Source organism: Pygoscelis adeliae, unplaced genomic scaffold (genome assembly GCF_000699105.1).
Source record: "Pygoscelis adeliae isolate BGI_AS28 unplaced genomic scaffold, ASM69910v1 Scaffold117, whole genome shotgun sequence".
NCBI classification, from domain to species: Eukaryota; Metazoa; Chordata; class Aves; order Sphenisciformes; family Spheniscidae; genus Pygoscelis; species Pygoscelis adeliae.
Window position 1 is genome coordinate 4,771,739 of NW_008825270.1, and position 24,528 is coordinate 4,796,266.

The 24,528-nt window shown below is 37.1% G+C and overlaps 1 protein-coding gene across 1 annotated transcript in view; it reads left to right on the plus strand.

The window, feature by feature from the left end:
* The window catches only part of MYBPC3 (myosin binding protein C, cardiac), a 61,563-nt gene that overhangs the window by 3,714 nt on the left and 33,321 nt on the right, over nt 1-24,528 (plus strand). The window contains exons 2-16 of the mRNA XM_009329744.1: nt 5,149-5,415; nt 7,980-8,066; nt 8,335-8,421; nt 8,569-8,717; nt 9,678-9,795; nt 11,205-11,253; nt 12,526-12,570; nt 14,937-14,993; nt 15,732-15,734; nt 20,080-20,103; nt 20,838-21,004; nt 22,210-22,342; nt 22,576-22,578; nt 23,018-23,142; nt 23,765-23,870. Of these exons, the coding sequence (XP_009328019.1) occupies nt 5,149-5,415; nt 7,980-8,066; nt 8,335-8,421; nt 8,569-8,717; nt 9,678-9,795; nt 11,205-11,253; nt 12,526-12,570; nt 14,937-14,993; nt 15,732-15,734; nt 20,080-20,103; nt 20,838-21,004; nt 22,210-22,342; nt 22,576-22,578; nt 23,018-23,142; nt 23,765-23,870 (1,420 nt within the window). The remainder of the gene's footprint in view (nt 1-5,148; nt 5,416-7,979; nt 8,067-8,334; nt 8,422-8,568; nt 8,718-9,677; nt 9,796-11,204; nt 11,254-12,525; nt 12,571-14,936; nt 14,994-15,731; nt 15,735-20,079; nt 20,104-20,837; nt 21,005-22,209; nt 22,343-22,575; nt 22,579-23,017; nt 23,143-23,764; nt 23,871-24,528) is intronic.

Here is a 24,528-nt window from a genome sequence, read left to right on the forward strand (position 1 = left end):
CATGAAACCTTAACAAATTAAGGAATCCCAAAAGCTAGTATTACTTTTGTAATATTAGTTCAATACATTGGCCAGATACATATTTTAATACCAAATACACAGAATGTGCAGTAAGATAACTCAGCTTTGTGGAAGAAAACCTGTGATTCTGTTTTTTCTAATCACACTCATCACAGATTTCTGCTGGAGTTTGTAGCATGTACATTCAAACAGATACATTAGATTCTCCTAAAACATTTATACCTTTAGCAGTTTATATTTCAGAAACGCAGAAATATCATTTGAAAGCCTTATCTAACACACATTCTTCTTAAGTGCTTATCTCCCTCTCCTCCATGTACATATCACAAATAATGAATGATGAAGAGCTGAAGTCAGAGCCGCCACTCTGAAAAGCAGGATGAAATAATAAAAAAAAACCCCAACAAGAGGATGGCTCTCCTTTATTACTCTATCTAGCTAAAATCACTCTTGTGGAATCCACACTTCTTCCTCACTTTCATCACATACTTCACACATACTTTGAAATTCAGTGATTTTAGGAAAAGGTTTTCACCCAATGCTTGTGATTCTTAACAAGCCAAATTATTTAGAGAATATGGCTGGGAATTGAAATTATTCCAGTTATTTAAATATTATTTTAATATATGTCTCATCTCCATCTTTTCTGACTAATCAAATAGGAATGTCTCTTCTAGCTCCTAACTTTTATTCTTATTAGGGATACAACAGTACTTAGTAGCTACTTACTAACAACTTGATGCTGTACAAAGACAACAGAAAAACAGTCTCTGCCTCAAAATACTTACAAAATAAAAGCCCAGTAAATAGGCAGTTCAACAAGAGAGCAAAGGAAACAATGATTAGTACAATAGATAGCGACCTGGGTAGTAGCTTAGCCATTTTCTAGGCTTTTGCATAGGAGACTATGAAAAAGTTCTGAAGAAGAATAGTAAACTAGGTTGATGGTGGGTGTTAGAAGGAGATTGCTTCAAAGCAGGTCAGAAAGTAAGGGAGAAAGCATGAAGGTGCTAGTATGAAGATTTAATAAATGGCAGCAGTAGGAAGGCAGAACACTAGTTTTCTTATTTAGGTGAAAAGTGAAGAAAATTGTTTTTGGAACTTAAATGATGTCATTCTGGTTTAAATTGGCTAAAAGCAAATGTATTTTATATTTCTTCAGCCTCCTGATTGAAAGACTTATTAATAAATTATTATCAAAATGCAATCTGATCATGGCCCTCTAAATAGAGCTTTTTATTACTAATTAAGGAAGCTGTAACTCATGTAATATACATAACTGTATGGCTGATGTGTACATCTTCAGGTGTTACAAGGCTTTTAAAGGATGGGTGCTGCATGCCAGTTCCGGTAGCAGCAGCATTAGCCACCGAAAAGTTTTCTGCAAGACTATTGCAGACCACACACAGCCTGCTTCCTCTTCCGCCTGGGGTAGGAATTTGCTGGTTTACATTACTCAGAAGTTATATGAAGTTCTTTGCATTATGGAAGCTAGAAGTGACTAGGAAGGTCTGGGACATGAGATGTGAAGTGCTGAAAAATGGGTTAGTACGAAGTGGCTCTAGCCTCATTTTCTTTCATTAGCTCCACGTCCCTCTTCTCTCCCCATGTTAACTCCCCGCAGCAATTCCAATTCCATCCCCCCAAAACACACACACACACACACACACACACACACACACACACACACAGAGCACCTATCGCTCTCCTTCCCTTCAATAATTCCTGTCATCATCAGCACTGGTAAACTCATGTGCGTCTCTGCCCTCTCTCAAGAATTGCTGTAGTATGTTAGTACTAATGTCATCTTTCTCTCCCTTTGTGCAGGGTGGGTTAGAATTTACTGGGAAGCAGAGAGTTAACTAAGTGGGCGGCAGAGGACGTGGGCTACTTGGTCATCAGGTACCCCAGCCCAATGGCTCCTAAGTGCACGTTCGACTGCGGTCTGGATAAACACGTGATGGTGCCTGAGATCTGTCAGTGCCTGACAGGCACAAGAGCTGTAAGACATTCCACAACATCACATGAGAGGTGTCACAGCTGTTGGGTTTTCCACAGCCTGATGGTGGTGGTCGTATCCAAGAGTGTTTTGAGTATGGGATGGATATATGGAACTCAGAGGGGCGTATCTGGGTAGAAGCCAAATGTTGAAGTGAGGGAGTGCCAAATGGGGAATGTGTTTCTGATAAAAGCAGGCAAAAGTGAGGATCTCAGGACAGACAAGAAGTTTTGAATGGTGGTGTTTAGGAACATTCCTAATGAGGAAATAGCTGGATTAGATTGGTATAACTGCACGAGAAAAAAAAATCTGCTGGTGAACTTGGATTTCTGTGTTGCTTGAAGTAGCAGGCACAACAAAGGAGACGGGGAATAGCTGATCTCTCGCTTCTCTTTCTTCTGTTAAGCAGCTCATTTTTCCCCCAGAAGGAAAAATGACGGCATTCTCTTCACGTGCTTGTTCATCAACCTCTCTTCTGCAACAAAGTAATTTCCTGTAAAATCTCCAGCCCTACATCGCTACTTTTCCTTTGCAAATACCAACAGTGAAAGATGAAAGGGAATACAGATGAATACAGAGAGACACTATTTTGGACACTGTCACCCACTGACTCTGAATCTCAAGTGCAGGAAAATGACTCTTAGAGTCTCCTTTACCTGTGAAAAAGTGGGTTCTCAAAAACTGTTCTTGCAGGCCTTTATTCTCGTGGGAGATTTTGGGCTTTTCCAATTTTATGCTTTAGTGGAAGTACCCACAATCATTTTAAGTTGGAACCAAAATGAGTCTTTTGGGCAGGAAAGGGAGAGAGAGAAAAAAAAAAGGACAAGGAGACTTACTTGTAAACCTCTACATACGTATTTAGATTTCCCGAAAGTCAGAAATATTATGTGGTGGTGAAGATTTCTCACTGTGCATGTAGCTCTGGCCAACAATCTGTTTCTGTTGAGTCATCTAAAATAAATGTAAGAAACCTAATCCCTTTGCAGGGTGTGCAGCAGATCAGAGAGTTACTTCCAAGTATGCATGTCTTGAAACCCTGCCATTTGTAGGCTGGAACCTTTACAGGCCACATTGCTGTTAAGTAATTAATATATTTATAGATTCTTTTGTGCTTAAATAGAAAAGTGGTGGTGATAGCACTCAGAGACAAAAAAGATGCCTCTTAGCTGCTTTATCTCTCGCGTCATAGGGAGAGGAGCCAGATAGTAGGTATTTCAGGAGTGGGTTCCAGAACTGACCTGGCTCCCCACTGTGCGGTAGCCTGGCCACCTTTACATGTCTTTTGAATTCTGTACACCAAACCTGCTGTCTACAATAACTCATCTGCAATTATTCACAATACACTGCATCAAAGTATACCCTGCTGTGTTATCTACTGAAGTGCACTGCTGTATCAAAAGATGTGCAACTGATAACAGGCCTTTGAGTATTATGCTATAGTATAGAGCCCTATATTCTACACGGTCCTATATTCCGTTTAAGAACAATTACACCACTTACAGGCCTGCAGTTAGAAAAAATGCAAATAAAAGCATGCGGGGACATTCCACTCCCAGAGGAAATTTCACACACTTATATCTTAACATGGAAGAAAAGCATGCAGAAGAATATAACTGGAGCTCAGTCAAGGCTACTATAGGCTCAGTGCAAACCAAAATGTTTTTTTCATGCTACAGAAATAGAGATTTTGTGCAATGAACAGATGGGATTATTACTAATATACCATTTATACTAACTAAAGCACCTGTTTGAACATGAGTATAAACTTTTTTTTTAAAATATTTCTATGCCACGTTCCCTTCATTTTTGTAAAGCAGAATCAAAAGTTTAAAGCTAATTAAAACTGTTGTGGTGGTGTTTGGAAGAGTTCTTGTTGCTGCACAAGTAGAAGAGCCATAGACAATTTGCCACAGAGGTGACAGATATAATTATTAGTATATTATAAAAGCGTGGTTATGCAGGGGTAAGTCAATAAAAAGATGACATAATGATGCACAAAAACCATTCAATGTATGAATCAGAATGTTAATTACTGGTATTTTTATACATGAACATAGCTCATGGCAATCAGCAAAAAGATAAGAGATTTCATTAAGACCAAAACATGAGCATAAAATGAAAAAATTGATTCAAAATAAAGTTGAAGAAATCTAAATAAATAAATCAGGGTAAAGAAATTAGTAAAATAAGTTACCTTATAAAATTGAATCTTGAGAAAGATTAGGATACTCATGGACCAAAATCACGATACATTGTTTGCTTTCCAAATTCCTATCTGTTGTGCTACTTTGGTTACATATGAACCAAAACAGATCATTTGGTTTATGCTTGTTCACCCCATATATTAATAATTTAATTAAATCTCATTATAAGCATCATAAGTGCTTCTTGACACGTAGAGGAAATATTTTGATCCACCTTGTAATTAATTAGAAAACTAGTTGTTGTAGAGTGCTATGTAGGCAAGTACTTTAACTTTTAATGCTGAACTAAACATTTGAATGCAAACAACAATTGATATTATTTTAGCTGGGATAAAATTACAAGGGCCATCATAGAAACGTGCATTCCTTTCCACTAAAGCTCTGATCAGTCAAAACAGAAGGACTAAACATGAACCACTAATTCATTGTGGTATACTAGGACACAGGTTACTGCACAAACTGCAATTTTGTTGGAGGAACAGATCCTGAACCTGTTTAACAACTGTATTAAGCAACTGTTAGGATAGAATTAATATTTCTAAATGAAACTGCATAGCAAATTAATGTAGAGAGCTTGATACGTAAGAATACATATCATACCATCTTGTCATAGCTCAAAACATTCACTTATGAAAAATCAGAACTCATTATGGGGGAAAGAAAGGAAGATGGACAGTGAGATGAGTTTGCTATCCATTCCATTTTATTTCATGACAATATGGAGAAGATATGACATCTCAGTCAGAGACAGAATTTGATAAATGCAGACAATTCCACAACTTCTCTGTGGAAAGTGTTGTAATTTATATCTTGCACGGGCAAATGGGAGAGAAAGGAGACAGCTGTTGCAGCCACAACAGCTGACTACACCAGATATGCCGCAATTGCAAAACAGATTTTAGTGAGCCCTCTCTCTTTTTTTAGTTTCTGCATTTACCAAGAAGCCGAAGACGACAGAGGTGACAGCCGGAAGCACAGCTGTGTTTGAAGCAGAGACAGAAAAAGCCGGCATCAAGGTGAAGTGGCAGAGAGCTGGCACAGAAATTACTGAAAGTGAAAAATATGTCATCAAGGCAGAAGGAAACAAACATTCACTGACAATCAATAATGTAGGAAAAGAAGATGATGTGACATATGCTGTAATAGCTGGAAGTTCCAAGGTCAAATTTGAACTCAAGGTCAAGGAACCAGGTACAGCGTTTCCTAAGCAATGCTAATTTCATCAGTATTTCCAGGCCCACATGCGAACTTCATTAATGAGATCCACGGAAATTAGCCTAACTTAACACTGTAAAATTTCTCTACCAGCAATATATCTGTTTTGCCCAGTTATTTGAAGCTACTCATTAATATTAAGCTGAGGAATACATTTTCTGTGGCTGAGACACCCATTTCCAGTTGTCAGAAGTCCACACAGTGGAGATCACAGAGGAAATCTCAATGTACATGTTTAGAATTCTCTGTCAAGCTTTTCAACTTAACTATTGAAAAGCAAAGCAAAGCTAGACTAACCTAACCTGACCTAAACTAAGATGCCTGCATATTAGGCCTGGTATATTTTTTTTAAATTATTTTATTTAAATACAAAATTGTAACAATTGACAAAAAATTTACAAGTTATGCTGTAATATTTTTAGGAGCTCATACGTTCCCAAAAACTGTCTCAAAATCACCTGCTAATAAAAACACATATTTCAAGAGGGACTTGAATACAAAGAGTAACCTTTGTATTATTTGTATATCACCTATTGTTACTACCTCTGTATGCATTAAAGTATCAGTTAGATGGGAAATTTAAAAACTTCCCCAGGCTTTTCCTGGGAAAATCTATAAAGAACCAAATTCTCTGAAATTTTTGCATGAAAAATGTCTGAAGATGCTGAGGATAGATGAAATAACTCATTTTTTGAAACATTTTGACCTTCCCAATCCGTTTTTTCCCTTGCAAATGGTCCCCATTTACCACTTCTGGTATTTTAATTTTCCCTCTTTATTTTGGTGAAAAGCCTTAAACTCAGATTGCCTATATCACCTGCTCTCCTTTGCTATCGCTGTTTATTCTAGCAACATGATGGTAGTGAGATCTTCTGGTCAGCTGAAAAGATACTGGTGAATATTTAACAGGAGACAAGACATCCTGTTCCAGATGAAAAGACAGTGCATGACAGGTTATGAGGAAGGGGAAATCCTAGTATGGATTAGGACAATTTAACAGCTGTCAGAGCATATAAAAGTATGATCCTGCTGACTATCTCATCCTGAAAGTAATTATACTAGTTATATCTTCCTCATTGTCTTTCAGGTTAGTTGCAGCTAGAGCCTGCTACAGGCAGACAGCCTACAAATAACAGAGTTACTGAATTTGGAAGTGTAATCATTACCTAAAAGCAATACACCTCTGACAAGCACACATTGGTGATGGAGAAATCAGGATGCCAAAGGAGAGATAATTTTCCTGTGTACGTTATATATTGATGCCTCAAAATAAGCCTTTTCTAAACAGCTACACATCCAAGTTATGGGAGCATCTATGCTACATTAGTTAGAATAAAGTTTAGTTCTTTCCAGTAAAAATTGAGTTGAAATTTATTTGGACAAGATCCAATGGGATACCTTCCAACAATAAAAGTGGTAGAATTTGATACTTAAGTATTAAAATAATACCAATTTAAAAGGACACTTTTCTTTCAAGACACAAATACAGTTTAGGGTAAAAGGCATAAATTTTCTGAGAGCGGAGCTGACTCATGTTCATGTGTTCACAGATACTGCTCTGTTTTTCAGACCTTACTAAGGTTAGATTGTTAAAGAGTAACTGGATTACCCATTATTATCTTCACAAACAATAACAATTAACAATTTCAGCTCTTCATTATCAAAAAAATTGAACCCTAACCTGCCCAGACACAGCCACCTCCCTTTGTGACAGAGGAGCCACTCACATTAGTCATCACGTGACACAACAGGGACAGAAATCTGGTGGAAAAGACATTGCAAATAGCTGGGAAACTGCACGTGGGACTTGTGTGAGAGGTAGACGAGGCCCTTTGGAAGTGGCTCTGCTACCTATGGAAAAAAAAAAAAATCCCTCGGCAACTGATCTGTTTCAAGAAATTCTACCTCCCTCCATCTGCCCCAGTTGCTCACTCCTACTCCCTTTTCATACATTTCTATCTTCTCCATTGTGCCAAATGCATTTGCCTGAATTCATCTGTGAGGTCATGGTTTATTGAGAGGCCATAAACTCCCATGAGCCAGGGGAAGAAATGATAGATGGATTTTTAAAATACTTTCTCCATATTGATTACTAGCAGTGTCTAGAGCTTTTCCCAAGCCGCACACAGCAATAGCATTTAGAACACTACATTCCAACAGCAGAGTTAAACAAAATCTCATGAATAAGCAAATTGTTTACAAAAATAATAATTGCATGATTTTTCATTACCTTGTCTATTTAGACCACTGAAGTTAACATCAAATAATAGTGTTATTCATCAGCTGACTGACATCAAGACTATAGCATTTAAAAACCCAGGCATCAGTTCTTTCCAAGATCAGCAAAAGAGCGAGCCTCATCATCCAGCTTCAGTAGGCCCCTTCTCCTTCCAGCACATCCTCTAAGTTCTAGAAAACCACAGCTAATTTCTCTACATTTCCCAACATATATTAAAAGCTGTTCTTCTGCAAAATTTCTTCAGAAAGGAAGTAGAAACATGACTTTCTTTAATCTTGGTTTACATTAATTTCCAGAAAAGAAAGAGAAATCACTGCTGAAGCTCCTCCAGCGCCAGCTGCCTCAGAGTCGCCTGCTCCACCAGTAGAAAGCAGCCAAAACACAGAAGGTAACAGAGAACTAACACTGTTATCAAGTCTGGTTCAGTAACAGAAGGGAAGAACAGAAACAGGGAATCCTTAGAGTCAGTGAGGTAGAGACAGTAGCTGAAAGCAGACCATCACCAGTGATGAATGACAGAAAATAAAGAATGAGGAATCTCAGAGACAGAAGAAACGTATTGTGATATTTTGAAATGACTTAACAAACTCACTATATAGGCTGTAACAGAAGCTAATGCAGAAAGTTCTAACTAGTAATTCTGATGTTTATTTCAGTTGCATCTTCTGGGACTCAACCAGAAGAGCCTCTGGACCCTATTGGGCTCTTTGTGACACGACCCCAGGATGGAGAAGTTACTGTTGGTGAGTACAAAATGTGAGTCAAGTGATGTTTGTGAACTGTACCTGTTGCTTGACTATTTAGCTTTCCATGTACAGGACGACAGCAGTGATATAACAGATAAATTAAACATTATTCATAATCTTATTTTAACCTACTTCCCTTACCAGGCGGAAACATCACGTTCACTGCCAAAGTGGCAGGTGAGAGCCTGCTGAAGAAGCCATCAGTGAAATGGTTCAAAGGAAAGTGGATGGACCTGGGAAGTAAAGTGGGGAAACATCTCCAGCTACGTGACAATTATGATCGAAATAAAAAGGTACAATTGCCGGAGTAAGGTTCTCAGTCTTCTAGATACTAATCTTTAATCTGGGGAAAATAGAAGCTAATATAGGAATATTTTGATATTAAGGTACCCAAAGCTACACACAATGCTATACTTATACATAGAAGTCTATGTTTTGACCATGCAGACAAGAGACAAGCACTACATACAGAGTCTTGCATACCTTACCTATGATGAAATGAGAAAATGTCTGGAGGACGAGGGGAGCAGTTTTGCACTATCTACTGCAGCATTCCCTCCATCTTCCTCTCAAGTACTAGATACTCATTATATTTAAGAGAAAACAATAAATCAGACAGATATTTAAGTATGGTCTATCTTGGTTTTAATAAATCAAGCATTCAGCTATTAGTGTTGGAATTTATTGTTCTCTTGCATTGTCTAGACTACTTTAAATAGTCAGAGTAAGATCATTTTTACCACAAATGCGTTCAAAGATACACAAACAGGAATACAGGAGAGTCTGTACCCTGACTTCTCATCCTGTGTGGTATTTGAAACACTACTACCCTCTCCTGGATGGAACAGAACAGACTTGCTCACATTAGCCACTCCTTTTGCTGATTTTTTACAGGTACTGCATAAGTTCTGGGTAGAGGCTGTATTTGTTTAATGAAAGCTCTATTTCTGTTTCCAATGTACATGCAATTAGTGTACATGATGACTGCACACACCAGTGCACCAGCACTGAGTGCTAATATAACGTTGTATCCTCTGAAAGACCTCTTTAGCTGTTCCTACAGAATTGGGGGGCTATATGCAATTTTTACAACAGTAATGAGTTACATGCTCAGGAGGTTCTTAATTCTAAAAGAACACAGCAGCATATTTCATCCCTTGTCTATTTCTCTCCATGCCTTAATATGCCGCATTGTCTCTATGTCACCATTTCATTTTCTAACTTATGAATTGTATCATCGGTGTCTGTTCTAGGTGTACACCTTTGAAATGGAAATCATAGAAGCAAACATGACTTTTGCAGGAGGGTACAGATGTGAGGTGTCTACCAAGGACAAGTTTGACAGTTCTAATTTCAACCTGACAGTCAATGGTAAGATGAATTCCTGCCACCTTGTTTCTTCCTTTTATTAGGTTGTGGGGTTTTTTTTCTTCCTGTATGCCCGCCAACAATTCTTTCTGGTACACAGTGGCTACTAGACAAGCATAGATCTGAAGCACAGACCTGAAGAGCTACAGGAACACTTACAGAGGCCCACAGACGAAGATTGGGATGGGTTGGCAGAAATATATTAGAAGTAACACTTGGATGTCACTCAAGTCAGAACTGTGATGCTCTTAAAGAAAGCACACAGAAAGATGCAAATCAGCCCAACTTTTCTCTGGCTTTATTCTGATTTCAGCTCCGTTCTCTCATGATATTTAAATCCACTAGAATGAAAGAGAGGTCCATTCTTACTTTGGCAAAAGCTCAGTAATAAAAATGGATACTTGAAAAGAAAAAAATGGGGGGGGATGGAAAGGTTTAGACACGTGACACTACCATCAATTCCTTTCTTCCTGATAAAATCAAGTCATGCAGAAGCACCTTCTGATATAAAATTGCTTTAAGATTAGATGACCCATTTTACATAATAAATGGTGCCACACTCACAACTGCTACACTGAAAAGCTTATCAGCAATTGAAAAGGAAGTACATTTTAACATCGATTTCCCCCTAGTGTGGAAGAGTTTAAGTAAAACAGTATAAGCAGGGACCACCTGAAAGAGCTGAACGTTTGGACCATTTCCTGGTTTAGTGGTTCTGCTGAAGGGACTGCAACATGAATTTGCGTCCAGCAACCAATGAGCAAAGACAAAAGCTTATTGAAGTTACTCAATCAGCAGTGTTCATTTTTGAAGTTTCACTAGTTGGCTGTAGGACTCGTAAGACTTAGGAGCTGTGACCGAGAACAGTTTTTCTCCCAGTAGTAGCAGTACACCTGTTCATACCAACAGAAGCTTAGAGCAGAGTAATAAAGCTCTCTCTACGCAACATCCTTGATGTAGTTTCTGTACATCTCTACACATTTCCAGGAATTTACCTTCGCTTTCAGAGGATGGATGACAATTTATTAGCAGTAATAATATTCAGTTGATATCCAGTGGTTTTCTCATTAGGGTTTAAATACCCTGTGAAGCCAGTATTGAAAGTAAAATTTGCCAGCAGCAGAATTGACAAACAAGAGATAAGACGGTTAGTTCATCATGCTGCAGGTTATTATGAAGCATGAGACAGAATTAAGTTATACACAAAACACCGGATGGTGAGATCTAATTAGTGAAGGCTACATGTTTAAATATGATGCTTCAATCTTTCAATATGTAATTGATCACAATTTACAATATAAGAACTTTAGAAAAAAGAAGTCTTGAAAAGGAAAAGCTTTAGAAATAGCACTGTATTTTTGCATTATTTTGACTTGCTCTCCCATTCTTGTTCATCACTTTTGTCACATCAGAAGCACCGATAACTGGAGACTTGGATATTCGCACTGCCTTCCGACGCACGTGAGTTTGTACAGTAGAAACTTATGTAGATCAGATTATACTTCCATGCAGAATTAATTACTTTCCTAGACAAAACTAACTAAAAGCAAAGCTGTTGTACAAACAAGCACAAAGATAGGGATGTCTACTAAGAAAATATTTCTATTAAGAAAATATTTCTACTATTAAAATACTATACAACTCCTAGAAATCATCTAAGAGAGTTTAGACTTTGTACTAGCATAACAATCATGCTTGTCTTCAATTATGCAATTGATAATGTGTATAATTCTACCAAGAACTTCAGCACTTTTTTCCCAGACCTGTAAAGAGTGCTCGAGTGGTAGACCAGTAGAGAAGGAAAAGATTCTGTGTAGTGCCTAGTCTTGATTTGGTCTGGCTTGAGGAACTACGTGTAGCTTAATACAAACATTTGCTAAACAAAGAAGTGGAGTTTGATGTGAGCTCTGTAAGCAGCATATCACTGATAACATTAATACAAGCATTTTGATTGTATTTATTTGTTTTCATGTTCTACAATTACATTAATTGAATGAAGACAATGATTCTGTGTCTGTGTAAAAACTCAGATATATGTAGGTCTTAGATATTAAAGACTGCAAGGTAATGCACTGGTGTTGAAAAGCCTATTCTCCCCACATCTATAATACTGTCTGAATTGATATATGACTTAATGGAATAATGTTCCCTTCTATTCGTAAAATTTGCAAAATTGGTTGTGGTTTGTTTTTTTTTATTTAGATATTAACAGCATGTTTTTTCACTGTTCTTCTCCCTTCATGTAATTCAGTTTCTGTTTTAGTTTTTATATACTTTTGCAAAGTTACTAGACAAAGAATATTCCAACAGACATCTATTTCTCTAACATAGGACACAAATCATCTGTGGCAACTCCTTGACTTTTTCCCTATAAATGCTATTTTTATATTAATTTTTTTTTTTAACATTCTATCACAAAGAACTAAAAAAGGCTTGCAGTATTTATCTACAGTCAAATCCATCTATAGGTAGCTGACCAGCCTCGCTGTGATGCCTATTAAATAGAGGACACTCAGTGCATAGCTGCATTGTGTTATTTCACTGCAGTGAAATTAGGCTCCAAGAGTTTCTCTTCTTGCTAGCACAATTAAAAGAATTTAGAATCAGTTCAGAGTGAGTGCAGTGTGAGCAGCTTCAGGCTGTTCAGATTTTCAGTTTCTTCTGTAAGAATGGAGCCAAATTTTGAGCTGAACTGTTTAAATCTGAAGCTTTGTCTTTGATACCCTCACTCAGGAGCCTGGCAGGAGGGGGGAGATGGATGACTTCAGCCTTTCTCAGGTAGCCACTGTCTGTGTAAGCAGACAAATTCAAGTCTAACAATGAACTGTCTCTCTCCGCTTAGGAAAAGAAAAAAAAAAAAAGAAAAAAAACCCCCACAGAACTAGCTGCAGCTTAAATTCCAAATGAATCATCATTTATAGTGTGTAGTATTTACATGAGACGAATACATACAAGTAAGTGGTAATGTAAGAGGAGTATAAATAATGAAAATAGTAGTTTGATAGTTCAGTGAGAGGCAGATTCATCTACAGAAAAAGCGTGTGTTTGGCAAGTGGCATCTTCTCACCATTGTTAGAAGATAAAAAGTAACTTCAAATTATATGCATCTCTGCCCCCTCTGTTTTACACGTTTTCCTCTCTACTGAGCACATCCTGACTAAAATTGCCACTGCTCACAGAAATGTACCAACACGTACGTATGTGAAAATCTGTTGTTTCCTGGCACGCTCTTTATCCTAGCATCATTAAATTTCCCACCCTATCCCTTTTGGTCCCAATGTCTTCTACCATAATGAAAATAGGAACTCTGAGATTAGACTTAACTCCATGCATGTTAAAGCAATTATTAGGGTCTTATTCTTCAGAAAAGCTAAACATTGATTGCTGGGCTTTATTGAAAATCCAATTTAACTACCAACTGGGAAGCAATAAGGTGACTAATTATCCTCCCAGCTGTAGATTCTGATTTCCTGAATATTTGATCACAAGAAGCCCTTTTCATATTTGGGATTATACTAGCGATTTTTATGTACATTTTATGCCTGCAAACATTGAAAATCTTCTGAAAGTAGGGAACAAATTGGCCAAAAATACACTTTTCTGTTTGAGCATTATACCCAGAAAACTATCCTTTCCAGTACTATACTATCTTGAAAGTAATCACAGAAGTAAAAACAGCACTTTCCTAATAAAAAGATCTCTTCTCACAACATACTACACTGATTCAAAATCGTTACTTATTCTCAGCAACCTTGCATTATCAAGCAGCACAAGAAGTTGCGCACTCGTTTCTCTTCCATTTTATTAACAGTACTGTTAAAATGCCCATCATTTACCTGTTGAGGCTGTTTGTACCTTGTTTGTTGAGGCAAAATATTTGTTCCTGCAATATTGAGTTTTCCTGACATTCTGATTTACACTTGCACAGACAGACTGACTGTCTCTGAAGCAACTAGCACTGTGTATTGACAGAGACAGCGTTATGGGCTACCACTACCAGCAGTACAACTGAAAAGAATAATTTCTGTGTATAAAACAATAATTAAATATAAGGTGTTGCCGCTGGAAGAATCTGAATGCTGTAAGGTGGCATCACCAGATTCTTATATTCAAGACAACAGAGATGTCAAGGAGCAGCTGAGCACTGATGATGGGAGACTGACCAAGATGAAGAAAATCCATTTTGACTTTATAAACCCTATCTGAATGCAAAAAAGACCTTTTTTTTTTGCTAAATTGCATAATCAATAGTCATGAGATCCAGTGTAACTCCCAATACTTTTATATCAAATCCCTGAAGTGATTTTTTTAGGAATTAAACCCAAAGAAGTGATTTTAGTGACTTTACGCTGTTTTCAGAGTAGATCTGTACTTCAAATGTTCAGAAGCACAGCTAAGACATATTTCATTCAGAACACCAAAAATAACTTTGTGCATTCCATCTGAGTTCACCATATGTAACAGACAGAATTACACATCAAAAAACTCCTGCTTGTTGCTTCTCGTTCTCACGAATCAGTTCACCACAACACTGCTTGCCCTGATGCTTGTTGAACAACTGCATATTGAACCTCGTCTCAGAATCAAAGTCAGATCACAAAATTCCTCCTTTAACTCTCCCAAGCACCAATGATGTGACACTTTTTTCAGTATAATGAATTCTGGAATCACAAAGAGCCTTAAGAAACAAATACAGTTGGGATAATGCTAGGAAAAAAAAGTGATTTTAAATTGTAAGGAGTCCCACAAAAATGGTTATTAAATACTGCCCCACACTGTAAACAGTATCCACATTCCTGAAACTACAGCTTACCATGATTCTAAAGGAAAGCTTCTGCAACATTTTTATGCTAGTGAATACATTCCAGATCAATATGACCACCAAATTAATACCCTGTACAACTTTATCCATAATCAATACAGAAAAAAATACAAGTTCATTAAATATATTTCTTAAACCTATATGAAGACCAATACGGACAAAGAGCCTAACTAAATCACCTTCCGAGTCAGTGCACATTTTAAGTCATTCTAAACACATCTACTACTCCCCTACAAAAATATATCATCTACATAATGATATAGTCTCACAAGCTATTCCCATTTCCTTCTGAAACTAATTATGGTTTTCTGTTACTATACAGTACTGAGGGACATGAAGAAGGTGGAGAGTTTAATTTTACTGCCCTGCTGAAAAAGAGGTGAGTAAAAATCCATAGACTTAGAGAAATAAAGTAACCAGCTTCAGCTGAACAACTCTGAAAACACTAAAAGTAGAATAAGTGAAAGTTTCATAAATTCAGAATCCTTGTAGTTTTCCTAAAGCAGCTCTAACTGGAAAAAGGATGACAGGTAATTATGGCAACTTCCCCAAATACTCAGCATTTGCTGCATTTCTGCTAGGTTTATACTGGAGGAAAAAAAAAAAGGATTGAACTTTCCTGTGATAGAAAAGGCTGGGACTAGGGTAATTACATGCTTCCACCAGCACTTTTCATAAAAAAAAAAAACCAAAACACAACAACAATTTACAATACCTCTCTATAATGCTGCCTTATTATGAATTTTCTGTCCTAAGTTTTCACAAGACTTCACATCGGAGAGCTGCGAGGACAAGCCTTTTTATTAGATTTCTAAATGTTACTATTACACTATACAATTATATATATTATATATATATTATATTATATAGCTGTTTATCATATATATAAAAAGATATTCTACGTTGTACAAATACTATATAAATATTTTTTACTCTTCCGAAAAAAAACCGATTCTAATTCTTATTTCTTGCTTTTACTTTCACTTTTTTTGGTGGAATTTCCTCTCCCATTCTCATCCTTTCTTGCTACATCTGTTTTCATAACCTGTCTACATACATTTTTCTCTTTTTACCACCATCTTAATCTGGATGTTTTGGATTCCACTGCTGCCAACAGAGAGTAAGATCGCTATTTCATTTGATTATAAATGCATGGGTCAGACTGAATATAAGAACAATTTGGTTTGAAACAATGCATGCATTTTTATCTTTCTTACGTGTAGAGTGTGACAAAAATTAGATAGTATGAAAGAAAATTATCAGCCACCAATTTCTGAGACAGAAATGCTTTTAAACAATTAGTAGAAGTTAAGAGTGGACCATTCAATATAAATCAATGGATTTCTCTGAATGTTCTTTGGTTTTCACCATCGCTTTCTTTTGTAGGCAATTTTAAATTGTCCTTGAATTTCCAGATTTCCTCAGTAACCTGCTGCTTTAAATTCCTATTGTCATAGAAATGAGAATCAGAAAGATCATTTGCATAATATGCCTGCTGGCGCCTACCAAATATGCGCTGAAGTTTTGTTCCCTCCATCCTTAAACATGTTAAGTGAACATATTACTGAAGTCACTTATTCCATAAATGTACAGGCTTCTCTGTTACAAAACATTTCTTTTTATTCCAAGTAAAGTTTCCATTGCTCATTATCATCCCATTACTCCCAGCATGCTTCTTTCTGTTCACTGCCCCTGGCTGCTCACTCTGCCTTTCCAGCTCCTGAAGTTACTATAAACACTTGTCACTAGACTCATGTGTGGCAAATCTAAACACGCAGTTTAAGTTTTTGCAATCAACTACTTGGGTGAATGTTGTTGTGAATCTGTGTTCAGTCTCTGCTCAGGTATTGGTATCACTGTTTATGAAAAGTGTTTTATCTTCACAAAGAGTACAGGATCAGGTAGACATCTGAAACAGCTTGGTTACGGAAGGCAATAAAGCCACAATAGCTTCATGTTTCACTCAGGTTAACTCACCCAAATTTCAGTGGGGCAAACAAGGCCACATAGGTATACAAAGCCCTGTATTATGCAATATGCAATGTATCCAACTAGAAGTGAATTCCGGCTTTGCAGTAACACTACAAGCAGGACTCTCAAGGGGGCCAGCTAGACGAGACAGAAAGTACACCTATCGAACTTTTTACAGCTGACATTGACATCGAAGTTTCTTGTTTCATCATGAACCCCAGAGAAGTCTGAAACAAAAAGTGCGTTGGAATTTTTTTGTAATTCTAAAGTAGGGAAAATATGCTTTCTGAATAATGGCAGTAATCAAAACCGTACAGGTTTGAGAGCTGAAATAGTAGTTGTACACACATTCTAATTTCTATAGAAAATGTAAGGCAAAACAGAATTATTGATCTCTTTTTAGAATTTTCAAATAAATGGAGGCCAACATGAAACTATTTGCATAATTTCATACAGTGACTCCAGCTGAAATGAAGTGCTAAGTACTATGAGCCCCTCTCCTAGTGCCTTTCCCTTCTGCTTTCACAATTAGTTTTGAGCAGTGATAGAACTCTAAAAAGTAGTAAAAATCTCCAGTATTTCCAGAAATGTTCAATTTGTGGATATAACTCTTCATTAGTTGTTAGGCTAGAAATATAATTCATTAAAAAAGCTTATAAATTTCACTGCATTTTATCAGTGTTTTTGACCTTTCTTGACTTACAAATCTCTGTTTAGTGAATTTAAGCATACTGATAAATTCACTGCTCCTAGTTGTTTTTCACAGCCGCTTTAGAAGTAATTTGTGGATCCTTCAGGCTTTGCGCACCACAGGTTGAAGACCACTCCTATATTAATGAGAACTGATAGGCATAAATCTCATCACAGAATGAAAGTATTCTTCATTAAAATAGAATAGAAAAAGGGACCTCATGCTGAGGAACTCTCAAGAGCTATGCAGATTCAAACAGAATTGAAGATTATTCTTTTACCGCTTCTGCTTTGTCCCACCTCATTTACAAATGCCCCTCAATCCAGAGGTAATGAACATTCCCACTATAATAAAGAGAGCTTCATTTAATACTATATCTCCTATCGCTGTAATTTAATTAACTGGTGTTGACATACAGATGTCATGGGCCAAGGAGAGGTCATTGGGAAGAGGAAGGGAACAGTTGTCACAGAACTGTTAAATGGGATAGTGAGCAGAGACCTTGAAGGAGGTGACAGCTGACAGGGTCCAATCAGTTGACAGCAATGGGATAGGAAGGAACCATCTCTGGGATGTACAAAACTATTTTTAACCCCTCCACATATGTTTAAAACATATCAGCTGCGTATTCCATTTACAGCAGGTTCACTGAGCTGCATCTTAATGCCCCCAAGTGCATAGTTAACTTATGAGGTGATCACTCTGAATAAGGATCCCCAACATCAGGGAGAGTAACGTGAGGGTGGGGGAAACTTCAGGAGTCCAAGAGCTCTATTATTTTTCGCACGCTGCTTAGTTCCTGTTGGTAGTGGAAGAGTTCAGCCTAACTGTGGAAACTGTGACTTTACGGGATCAAAGAGAATGTTTTAACAAATACAAAATGGTGAAAAGGACTACTGGGATGGGGAAACCTTTGCAGAGAAAGACATTTTTTTCTTTTTTTTTTTCAGAACTCAATTAAACACTATACGAATTACAACCTTCAGCTTTTAGTACCATTTTACATGCAACTTACAAGCCTTTCCCTGTAACTAGAAAATATTGGTATTTCCAAGGAAGAGACTATACTCTTGCTTATGATCAAATTTCTTGTATTTCAGCTTGCATACACCAAAACACTATTGCCAGATATAACGATGGGATGACACTGAGTAATGGAAAAGCTAAAGCAAAAATTAAGGAAGTCTTCTCAATACTGAGACATACTAGACTGTGGAATTGCTTCCAAATTGGAAGATTTTTCTCATTATGTATTTAAAAATAACTCACACAAAATATTTTTGAAATCTCCATGAATAATCCTACCCGCAAATTTTCAGGTAAAGGAGTGTATACAGATGAGCATATAAGTAGGCAGATAGACGGAGAGACCACCAATATTTATACAATGCCTGAGGGAAAATAATATCATTTGCATCTGTTAAGTCTTTCTTATTTCCTATGATTTTATATTTCCTTTTGAGAAACAGTTTGTTCCATAGAACATTAATTGTGCTAGTACAAAGAGTCAGCACATATTACAAATATCATATATTCCTAGTTTTACGTACTTATGTATCTATTCCAATTTACATGTATTTAGAAATATTTTAAAGTTGCTCATTGATATGATCAGGGCAACTAGCCCAAGAACTGCTTATGTTAAAAAAAAATCCTGGTCTATTTGGTGAATCAGTTCAATTGCCCTGCCTTCTGCTAGGCAAAACTACAAACCATTTGTAGCTGCCCCAAATTAAATGATAGATATACAGAGAAGAGGAATCCTGACTAAATTTGTGGGTGATGTTGATGCACTGTTATGACAAAGCAAATACCCAGTAGGCTGCACTTATCACAAGGAGTCCAAACTTCAGATACACCTATCAATTCAATGAGTGGTAGTGAGGGCTTAGCACTTAGTGAGTGTTAAAACACTCCAAAGATATAATACATTGCATGCCATATTTCAGATCAAACTCACCGGCCTGAAATCCTCTTCTCTTGCTTCTTTTCTGTTCAAGAGCTACAAGGGTGCTGGAAATCCCAAGCCAGGACTGCAGTACTTTAATAAACATAGCACTCTTGTTACAGTCAAGCCTATTAATTAGGGCAATTAAAGGAGTACCAGAAATGTTTGGTTATACCTGCTGTCTGGACCGACTAAAATCATGCTTTTTAAGTAGTAATATTTCTCACAGACTAATGGGACTGTTCTTTTCCTGAAAAAAATGGAAATACCCCCAATAAACCTCCACTTTTCTCTGCATTACCTGTTGCATAACTTCTCTTCTTGTTGTTTACCACTGAACATGGCTTCATTTTAAGGGTGTGTTCTGCTGCACTGGAATCTGCTTGGTCCTGGTGATATCAGAAACAACAGGAAAAGGAAGTTCCTTTTCCTAAAGAAATTTTTAAGAAAATGTTACTTCTTTCATCCTTTTTCTCTTTACCAAAATGCAAACTATGACAGGCAACAACTCCATGATGACGGGGTGAAGTAGAGCTATTTGTTTCCCTGTAAGGCGATCAGCCATCATCAGGAATAAGCAGAAGTGTTTACATGTATAATATAAATTGCAGAGTGGAACTGTACAAAGTGTGGGAGTGAGTTTGGTTTCAATAGGGAACAGCATTTTTCTTAAGCCTGTTTCAGAGCTTTTGCACGAGCTCCTTCATCTCCCTGCTACTGAAGCACAGGCATGTTCTGCTAACGGTGAAGATGACATTCATGGCTCTCTTGTATTAACACATGATGCCCTCTTTCTTGCCTATCGGGATGCTGCATGTTTTTCCAAACGATTCTCTGCGTCATTCTGGAGTACAGCAGCTTCTTGCGCTCGGTAAATCGGTAAGGTAACGCAAATTTCTTTTTCCATTTATGATCTTTTAAATAAAAAAATACGATGACAGAAAAAGAATGCTTTTTCCAAAGCCAGATAACCAAATTTTCACTTGGTTTTGCTAAACCAAACATTAATTCTTCCATAATCACTAGTTCTTTGGTTAAACTATAAAATAAGTAGACCATTGTAAATATTGTCTTGTTTGCCACTACTCACCAGTCTATGTGTCTTTATGTTTTATAGATTACTATAGCCAACAATTGTCTTTACAACAGGCGATAAATATTTTAATAATCTGTGATTCATTTTAGTGAAGAGAAAAAATGTTCTGAGTAGAAAAGGACTTGTTTCTTATTAACATAAAACAACTGCCTTGTTTCTAAGGCATTCTCAGGATGTCAGTTCAGTTCCTTACTCTGCCACATGTTTTGCGTATGACCATGACAGGAAAATAAGTCTCCTTGTGTTTACCCATAATTAAAGGGAAGTTAATATTTATTTGCTTTGGCTATTAGAAAGTAAACCCTTCAGGACAGCGATTGAATTTTAATCACTGTGTATATAAATATAAGTAAAACTAGTCACCAGTTTTATTTCATTATTTTAGGTAATAATATAGAAAAAGTTAGACTGCTAAATTTTTTATTAAGAGATGGATTCATCAAGAGCTTGCCAAGCCTATGGATGTTTTTAAATCCTCTCAATAGTAGCATTCAGGTACTCTAACCCCTTTCTGCAGAGGTGAAGCAAAATCTGAATCACAATCTGATGTTGATGTCTGGGAAATCCTGAGGAAAGCTCCTCCTTCTGAATACGAGAAAATTGCTTTTCAGTATGGTATCACAGATTTGCGTGGGATGCTGAAACGCCTCAAACGCATAAAGAAGGAAGAGAAAAAAAGTACAGGTTGGTGAGCTGCATTTATTCCAAATATATGTGTTCATACCTTCTTCTTTGGGAGTTCTTCAAATATTAACATCAGCTGGACAGCAGCTAGATACAAGAGCACAAGAAATAGGAGTTTCCTATTCCAATTGTTACACAGGCTTTACATGTGAAATGCTGATTACCAAAGATTAAAGCTATGCCCAAAGCTCTGAGCTACCTTGCTCTGAAACTCTGGATATTCTGACCCTGCTCATTTTACTAGCTTCTTCTGCTCTGCCCCTTATCTTTCCCTGAACATAAAACAGCAACACCCCCCACTCCCCCACCCCCAAAACTGGTCAGTATGTCAGGCATCAGTGATACATTTAAAGAATTTAATTTCCATTGGGATGATACATTTGGAATTCTTGAGCCTTTTCTAGTCTTGTGAAGTGTTAATTATCTAATTTTAACTAATTTGTTTTAAAAGTCTGAAACAGAGAAGGCAAACTGCCATTCATTAGTACTGAGAAGATCAGTAACGTTTCCTACATGGGGAGATGTAGCTGTAACTCTATTTAGGATGTACTGAAGTACATACTCACATCTGATTTAGAATATTCTACTTTGCTTATTTTAGTTTATATCACCTGCTTTTCATTCTACGTTAAGGAAAAACAGAAAACGGAACAGGATGAAGAACAGACAGAAATGTAAAAATGCAAACAAGGATGCAGAAAGTGGGGAAGGTTTAGGATGATGGTAAACAACAGGAAAGGGAATAAAGATTTACTTTCCTAACAGAGAATGTAAAAAAAAAAAAGTTAATTATAAAAATGATTAAGATACTCTTTTTTTTTAAAATCATTCTTCATCGTAGCATTCCTCAAGAAACTAGATCCAGCTTACCAAGTGGACAAAGGGCAAAAGATTAAATTAATGGTCGAAGTTGCCAATCCCGATGCTGATGTGAAATGGCTGAAGAATGGACAGGAGATCCAAGTGAGCGGCAGTCACCTGCTTTTCATTCTACGTTAAGGAAAAACAGAAAACGGAACAGGATGAAGAACAGACAGAAATGTAAAAATGCAAACAGGGATGCAGAAAGTGGGGAAGGTTTAGGATGATGGTAAACAACAGGAAAGGGAATAAAGATTTACTTTCCTAACAGAGAATGTAAAAAAAAAAAGTTAATTATAAAAATGATTAAGATACTCTTTTTTTTAAATCATTCTTCATCATAGCATTCCTCAAGAAACTAGATCCAGCTTACCAAGTGGACAAAGGGCAAAAGATTAAATTAATGGTCGAAGTTGCCAATCCCGATGCTGATGTGAAATGGCTGAAGAATGGACAGGAGATCCAAGTGAGCGGCAGGTAAACTAGAAATATGGGAAATCCAAAAAGGAATGAGCTGCAGCTTGAACAAAGTGGAAAAACTAGCTTTTCTTAGAAAGAAAGGAATAAAATAGGGAGAAGTAGGAGCTGAGAAAGAATCTATATAGTGCTTTGGCTCAGGGTTAGTTTGCTGTTCTCATGACTTTTCCTTTTTCTTCCCTCTGCTCTATATATCTACATGTGGAACTGGATGCTTACGTCTATCTACTTAGCAAGTAAGTCCTCAGATTATATTCTGATCTTTATGTGTATATCCAGGGTTCAGAATTTCTTTCTTGTGATATGGGATATATTTCAGTGTAGCTTGTTTGTAAAACAAATTTCCATTGATTTTGTGCTGAAGCCATGACAAAGCATTTTTAATGCTAGTCAGGTTTGTTGTATGGCTAGATGTTAGAAAAGCATCCAACACCATTCACAGGAGTTTGTGTCTCACACTTGTATGAAGATTTCTCCATAATTTCCCATGCTAGGTTTTCAAACACTACTGCTGTCCACTGCACCAGAACAGGGATATGGGGCTTGAGTCTTAACAAACCTTGCCACTGATGTCAGAAGAAAAGTAGGAACCTTTTTCTCTGCCAGGCAGGGGAAGACAGTGACTGGGTACAAAAGAGTTACTTTCTGATAATTACATTTAGATTCTCTTTTCAGATATATTTTTGAGGCTGTTGGGAATAAGAGAATACTGACCATAAACCACTGCTCTCTGGCCGATGATGCAGCATATGAGTGTGTGGTAGGGGAGGAGAAGAGCTTCACAGAATTATTTGTAAAAGGTGAGCAATGGTAGCAAAAGGAAAGAGATCTCCCCTAACATTTAGCATTGAATTACTGTCACCTTCTCTACTCTCAGATTAGTTAATCTTGGAGGAAAAGAAATTCTCAAACATATGAATGAATTCTGACACTTATTGAAATAGATTTGTCTTACAGTTAAACGAAGGAAAATTTTCCCTATAACTGCAACTAAGAAAGCACAGGAAAACAGCACAGTAATAACTACCATTAATTCTCATTTGGAAAGTGATTTACATCTTCCCAACAATAGGACTAGAAACTTACTTTAAAAATTTGATTCCGCTCAAGATAAACATGTGTCTCAAGATCTTCAAGCAGATCAAGTAGTACAGAAAACTAATGCCTCCGGTTTAGAATTTCAGAATATATATGAAAACTGATTAATCCTGTGTTTGTATTCTGTCTCATGAAGCAAAAACCAAAAGGTCATTTGATAATATTGATAATGTGATCCAGCATAGTAAATTTTAAGTTCCAACACAGAGAGCATCACCATGTATTTGGCCAGGGGTTCTTCCTGTGGCGTGCAGAGTGGTGAAATCTACCTCTGGTCTTCAGTCTTTCAGAATACTGTTTTAATAAAAGTTTCTTCATTTCCAGAACCTCCAATCCTGATCACTCACCCACTGGAGGACCAGATGGTGATGGTTGGAGAGAGAGTGGAGTTTGAGTGTGAAGTGTCTGAGGAAGGAGCTACTGTGAAATGGTAAGGTAATAGAAAAGGGAAAAAAACAGCAAACAACATGAAACCATATCCCTCCATGGGACAGTCTAGGACCAGTGTCTGTGGACAAGAGTTGTGGAATAAAAAGGAAGAAGGCATCCTACATAATTGTTTTCAGGAAAAGATTGATCCTCCTCCTATATGTCAAACATTGAGGAGGAACTGAGAGGCCAGAATATGGCAGAAAACAAACTAAGTATAGATATTTTATAGTGTCTCTAGAATTTCTTGTTCAGTGTTTACAAGATGCTACTGACTGTACTGAGCTGTTAGCTTTAAAGTTTTCTAGACATTTGACAGTAATGTCTAACTATTGGCCAGATTAATCAGATCTGTATTGTGATGAGTTTGCTGTACTTTATGAAATCTTCTAGTCTTCTCAACTGCAGTGAGAAGGGTTTTTTTGAAGTATTTTTTCTTAGGTAAAATGTTAGCGTCTCTTGAGACAGAGAGGGAAAGTCATTGACTTGTTTTAACATATCTGTTGTGGTGATCCTGCAAAGCCGGTCATTATGCATATGCAGCAAGCAGGATTAAGATGACAAACATTTAGACCATAGAGTCCATTTTGTTGGGCATTCCAGCTGAGTGGAAGCTGGAAGGTTCACGCTGCTTGGGCAGGCACAGCAGGCAGCGCTCA